Below are 6,529 nucleotides of genomic sequence, written 5' to 3'. Positions count from 1 at the left end.
GTTCGAAATAGCAAAATCAATGTTGATAAACAAGTTTTCTCACTACATATAACGAATATATACTTACCCATACGATTTTTGATCCGAAATCCAAAACAAAGTCCTTGTCTTGAAATGATTCACAACTTGCCCTAAAATAAGCTCGAAAATTTGTATAGATTAAGTTGCCTTATTTTTTTTTTTTTTGTACAAAAGCTTGGGAGATAGAGAGGGAAAACGTGAGAGATAGAGAGATAGAAGACAATGGGAGAAAAAGAAGAGAAATTTATGATTGGAGTATTTTTGGGAATTCAAAAAATACTAGAATAAGAATGTGAGATTTTTTTTAAATTGGTATAATTTTATTATATAGTATCACTTAATACATTTAAAGTGAAACTTCCCTTTTACAACATCCAACAATGGAGTGAGATTTCAAGGTTTTGAGCTTATTTTAGGTATATTGCTGTTATACAACACCCAAAAGCCTATAACCCTATTATTTTCTCACGATACCATCTCAGCACTCAGCACTCAGCACTCAGCACTCAGCACAGCCTCTCTCTTTCTCTTGTTTCACTCTATTCTCTCCACCTCCTTCTCTGGTTTCATCTACTTCCTCGCATACCCTCACTTTGGAAATGGACGTCTCCGGCTCGTTCACCATGACTGCCGTCATCCTAGACGGCATCGCGTTCTCCGTCTCGTTCTCAAGTGAGAATCGTGCTAGTTTTTTTTATACTTGTATTATCTTCCTAATTATATTTAATAGCTGGCTGGTTGTTCAATCTGATCGAGTTAGATCATTTGAAAATATGTGAAACTTTGAAAGTTTTTTTAATGTATAATCTTAAATGTGAAACAATCTCATGCATTTTCAGATAAATAACTGCAAAAGTCCTCTGCAAAGGGTTCTTATGATGTCTTATTTTGCAGGTACGTGTTTATTCTCTAGTTTGCACCTATCTAATTGTAGAATGTTAAGGTTTTGCTACTCAACATCAAATTATTATATCTACTTTTTCTTTTGTGATTTATTTTTAAGGGTACTCTTAGAAGTTATACAAGTTTGCATTGTTCTATGCTATCAGGATTGTGTTGTCTTCTTGTGCTCTTTTTTCTATGTTCTTAAATACCTTCTCTTGACTGTTATGTGACTGAAAGTTTTAGTAGAGCACAAAACGGTGCCAATTATTGATCTTATGTCCCTTTGATAAAGTTCAGGTTCTAGTTTGTTTCTTAAAAAGTTATGCTATACAATTTTTGTAGCTGTACTTACCCATATTTAATTTTTTTTATGAATATGATGTGCTGGTGTCTGTCTTGGAAGTATTCTTTTTGGTCTTTACTTGAAAGATTTGGTATTAATCTAAATGTGAAATTCTCTTGTGATTAGGTATAAGCATATCTACTGTATTCTGACATATGTGTGGACTAATAATATTTATATATATAAATATTTTAGTGGGTAAATAGATTAAGTCTTTTTTAATTTATAAAATAAAAAAATTTAATAAATAAATAACAAAACAATAGAGTGAAAAAATTGTTTTTTAATTCTGAATAGGATTTCTGTTAAATAGACAGAACCAAAATATAATCTGTTTAAATTATATATTGTGGCCTCTTCTTTTTAACATAAAATATTAGTTCTGTTAGAACAAGAATTCCCATCTTTTAAGATATCTGGTTTGCAAGTGAAAATGATATCCTTGTTAGCATTTTCTATTGGAAGAATGAAGTAAAAAATGATAATAGTATGTGTGTGTTCGCAAATGTATTATCAAATGACAATTTCTAGGCTGCTTCAGTTTTGTTTCTAGACATTTGGATATGGTGATTTCTTCAATTCTTTTACTAGTATGATAGTTCATAGAGAATTTCACGAGTTTGATTTGGGTTTTTTGAAATGGTTGTGGTGGAGATTAAAATCGGTACAGTGGCCTGTCGAGATTAATGTTTCACTGTTCAATATATATATATTTCCACTGATATTTTTGTTGCTTGGTTCAATTGGCATGATGTTGTTTCTGTTTTCGGTGTTTTCCCATTTGATGTTTTTCTTTTTATACAATGCAGATCTTTATTCAATTCAGGTTCATTTCCACCCTAGGCATAGTAATAAGAAAATAAAGGTGAAAGAAGTTTGCTTTTAATCCCCAAATTTGATCCCTGTGTTTCAAAGGGAAGGAGACAATAACACATACCACCACCAATTGATAGAAATGCTTCTAACTCGAAGTCACTCTCTGATAAGGCTCAGGCACCATTGCTCTATCTCAGCCTTCATTCGATATTTAACAACATGTTCTTCATCATTTCACCCTTCTAGTCCAAAACCTCATTTCCAAAATCCAGCAGAACGTCCACAGTTTTATTTCACGTTTTCCCGATACTTCTCTTCAAAGGCTGCAAGTTCTCCTTCAAAACAATCATTACCTCTTACCCGTGATGGAAATTACAGTGAAACTAGTCCTGAGAACCTTATTGTTTGCCCTGGTTGTGGGGTTCACATGCAAGATGGTGACCCTAAACACCCTGGCTTCTTCATTAAACCTTCGCAGAAAGACCCCAGGACTTATCGGTTGCATGCTCATCTGGAACCTGTTTCTCAGGAGTCTGAATTCTCAGATTCCCTTAAAAGGGGTACTGTGCTTGAGCCTGAAACTCATGACAGTGAGGCTGGTTTGGTTGGAGTTAAGTATGAAAGGCCAGTTGTATGTGCACGGTGCCATTCCTTGAGGCATTATGGGAAGGTGAAGGATTCTACCGTGGAGAATTTATTGCCTGATTTTGACTTTGATCATACCATCGGAAAGAAGTTGGTATCCACATCGGGGACTCGGTCAGTTGTGCTAATGGTCGTGGATGCATCAGACTTTGATGGTTCATTCCCTAAAAAGGTTGCAAGTTTTGTGTCAGACACAATTGATGAGCATTCAACAGCTTGGAAACTGGGGAAGTCAGGGAATGTGCCTAGAGTGGTGCTTGTGGTGACAAAGATTGATTTATTGCCGAGCTCTATATCACCAATGAGATTTGAGCATTGGGTTAGGCAGAGAGCAAGAGAGGGTGGATCTAACAAGTTAACAAGTGTGCATTTGGTGAGTGCAGTGCGGGATTGGGGGTTGAAAAATCTTGTTGATGATGTCATTGCTTTGGCTGGGCAAAGAGGGAATGTTTGGGCGATTGGGGCACAGAATGCTGGGAAGAGTACTCTGATAAATTCATTAGGAAAGCATGTTGGAGGCAAGGTTTCTCATTTGACAGAAGCACCTGTTCCCGGTACAACATTGGGGATTGTTAGAGTGGATGGTGTCCTTCCTCGTCAGGCAAAGTTATTTGATACTCCAGGGCTTTTGCATCCCCATCAAATTGCAACAAGGCTGACAAGAGAAGAACAGAAGCTTGTCTATATTAGCAAGGAGTTGAAGCCAAGGACTTACAGGATCAAGGTTAGTCAAGTTGTAGTTGAATTTCCTCAGGGAATTGCTAAGCTCTATGTGGTGAATTTTTTTTTGCTGATTTGTTGAGTGGGATATTGCACTTCTACGAGTATTGTTGCCAGTATTTCTTTAAATTTCTTCTAAAATAGTACCAAGTTATACCTGTGTCAATTTTTGTTGCTATGCAATTGTTAATTTGTTTATTTTCTTAGTATTGTACCTTTGTTATTAGTGTAGTGGTACTTTTATTTACAAATGATGTTGAATCTGTGCTGCTGTGGAAGTAAGTTGCTTCTTTATTTTTCTATTGTTTTCATCTGTACTCAGTAATACACCTTTTTCCCCTTTACAAATGAATTCTTTTTGTTACAAATGAAATAAGTTGTGCTATATGTTTTGCACAGTCGAAGCTTAAAAGTAATTGTGTTTTGCTTTGTATAGGCCTTGACTCATGTTTCATGATGTTATTCTGATAGGCTGGTCATTCAGTTCATATTGCTGGTCTTATGAGGCTGGATGTAGAAGAATTATCAGTAGACTCTATATATGTTACTGTATGGGCATCTGTTTATCTTCCGTTACATATGGGTAAAACAGAAAATGCATGTGAAATGGTAGAGGAGCATTTTGGTCATCAGTTGCAGGTTCGATTTACACTTAATTATGCTTATAGAATAATTATTTTTGCATAATAAGACTATTGCAATTTCCCATCCTATAATTCCCTTAACTTTTGTTCATAAATTACAATCACAACGATATTGACACAAATGATCTTAACGGTAAGAAACACAATTTAAAGTAGTCTAACAATTTGCACTAAAAGAGAAGGGCTACTTCAGAATCAGATCGACATACTCATATTTTTTGTATCATTTGAAAGATGCGCGATGTTCAACAATTGGATGTTTATTCATAATTTGACACCATTTTGTTTGGTCTTTGCTTCAGCCACCAATTGGAAAAGATAGAGTTAAAGAGCTCGGGCAATGGGTGAGAAAGGAGTTTTGCGTCTGTGGCAATAGCTGGGACTCTAGTTCTGAGGATATTTCAGCTGCTGGTCTTGGTTGGTTTGCTATTGGACTCAAAGGAGAAGCTCAATTAGGTGTTTGGACTTATGATGGAATTGATGTTGTTCTTCGCAATTCATTACTTCCTCAAAGATCACAGTATTTTGAAGTCTCGGGTTTTACAATGTCCAAAATCGTCTCCAAGGCTGACCAGACTTCAAATAAGGCATTGCGCCAGAGTGAGAAGAGGAAACAAAGCAACCAAAAAGAAACTACACCAATTGGTGTAGAGCTTGTTTCATAACAACACTGGCTTCATAAGGGAAAGAAAGATGTACTGATTTATGGCAATGCTAATCACGGTTGGAAGGTAGACAGTTCTTGCCCTTCAAGAGCAAGGTAGAACAAGTCAGTGCTACCTACAGATGAACACTGCATACGACTTTTAAGCAGGAAGGAATACGCCATCTACTGATTTATGATACTGCACTGGCCTTGGTGCTATGGGAAGACACCAAATGCAACAGAGATGAATGTTTTGGAAGATTGGGACTATATAAGGAGGTATTTGCAGCTTTTCAAGTTGCCAAACCTTAATTGGAATGTATATATCTCTAGTTTTCATTGGCTCTTACAAAAGTTAGTAGTTATGGGAGTTTGTAAAACTGTTTTGGTATGAGCCATGCTGTGTTATTGAGTCTGTCATCGTAGAGGCTTGTGGAGCCCTGGGAAATTTCAAAAATTTTGAGCTACATTTTTTCATGCGAGTGCTAAGTATTATAGCATATTGGTCCAAAGTTGTAGCTATTAATGTTATGATATACATTAATTATAGTTCCAATTTTTATGAATACCTTGTTCAGTCGTTGGTCAATAGAAAATCAGGCTCCATGCCCTATATATATATATAGCATGGACATGAAGTGGTGTTAGAAATTTTAATGTGTATTTTGTAGCATAAATAAAAAGTATTTTCGAGAAAATTTTAGGAAAATTGGTGAAATCCAAACACTTTTATGAATTGACTTGATTTATGAAGTGATGTATCTTTTTAACTATCTATATGGTATAATGAGCACTGGAGTCATACCTCCTACACTAATATGTAGCTCAACTATTGTTTTCGCTGCAAGGAGTTATTTCGCAATCGTACTGTGCGAGTTTAAATTCTAAACCGTATAACGATTAAATAATTATGGATGATAATATATATATTTATATATATATATATTTATATATATATATATTTATGCTGGGGTTTCAAAAAGAGTCCCACGGTTTTTGTGTATTTCTGACCCATGAATAATTTTTTGTGCGATTTTTTTTATAACAGTGTATATTGTAGTTATTTAAAATATTCTGTAAATTTTCAGAATATTCTGAATAATTTACAATGTCAAAAACTATATTCAAATAGACTATTTTCTACGTACATAAAAAAAATTAGTCATGTATGCAACAACCTGTTTTAAACCTTGTTTTAGGTACTGTAAATTATTCGGATTTTTTTTTAAAATTCCAGAATGCTCTAAATAACTACAATATACACGGCCATAAAAAAAGATCGCGCCGAAAATTGTTCACGGGTCGGGAATACACAAGAGCCCCACAAATAGGGCTCTTTTTGAAGCCCCAACAGATTTCCCCTATATATATATATACATATATAAGACAATTCTTCTATTGGGGCTTCACTTTAAGCACTACCGGTAGGGCTCTCAGTGTTTCTCGACCCGTGAACAGTTTTCGGCGCGATTTTTTTTTTTGACCGTGTATATTGTAGTGTTGTCCTTTTTTTCGACACATGGAGAATTTATAATCTATTTTTTTTATATGAAAATGTACATTGAAGTTATAGCAAGCATCCTACAGTGCCGAAATCATGATTCAAATAACATGTTCCACACGTGCCTATTTTTTATATGAGTGTAAAACAGACTGTTTGAACATTAATTTCAGCACCGTAAATTATTCGGAATTTTTCAAAAACTGGTGGGGGATGTCTATTATAATTACAATGTACATTGTCATATAAACAAAATTGGGTTATAATTTCTTCACGTACCGAAAAATAACACCCCTATATTAGAATAT

The 6,529-nt window shown here is 34.9% G+C and overlaps 1 protein-coding gene across 1 annotated transcript; it reads left to right on the top strand.

Annotated features, from left to right (window-relative positions):
* The first annotated feature begins 395 nt into the window (after positions 1 to 395).
* LOC133818130 (GTP-binding protein BRASSINAZOLE INSENSITIVE PALE GREEN 2, chloroplastic) lies at positions 396 to 5,286 on the top strand. The gene is made up of 5 exons (XM_062250844.1): positions 396 to 693; positions 861 to 915; positions 2,059 to 3,434; positions 3,902 to 4,069; positions 4,377 to 5,286. The coding sequence occupies exons 3-5, from the start codon at positions 2,205 to 2,207 to the stop codon at positions 4,737 to 4,739; spliced, it is 1,761 nt and encodes a 586-aa protein (XP_062106828.1). The 5' UTR covers positions 396 to 693; positions 861 to 915; positions 2,059 to 2,204; the 3' UTR covers positions 4,740 to 5,286.
* The last annotated feature ends 1,243 nt before the right edge of the window (positions 5,287 to 6,529 follow it).

Source organism: Humulus lupulus, chromosome 2, assembly GCF_963169125.1.
Source record: "Humulus lupulus chromosome 2, drHumLupu1.1, whole genome shotgun sequence".
In the NCBI taxonomy this organism is placed as follows: Eukaryota; Viridiplantae; Streptophyta; class Magnoliopsida; order Rosales; family Cannabaceae; genus Humulus; species Humulus lupulus.
This window is presented reverse-complemented; position numbering and strand designations above follow the sequence as displayed.

Coding starts and splice junctions, on each gene's coding strand:
- LOC133818130 (XM_062250844.1), top strand. CDS start 2,205: ATGCTTCTAACTCGAAGTCACTCTCTGATAAGGCTCAGGCACCATTGC. Junction 3,435..3,901: donor CAAGGACTTACAGGATCAAG/GTTAGTCAAGTT, acceptor TTATTCTGATAG/GCTGGTCATTCAGTTCATAT. Junction 4,070..4,376: donor ATTTTGGTCATCAGTTGCAG/GTTCGATTTACA, acceptor TCTTTGCTTCAG/CCACCAATTGGAAAAGATAG.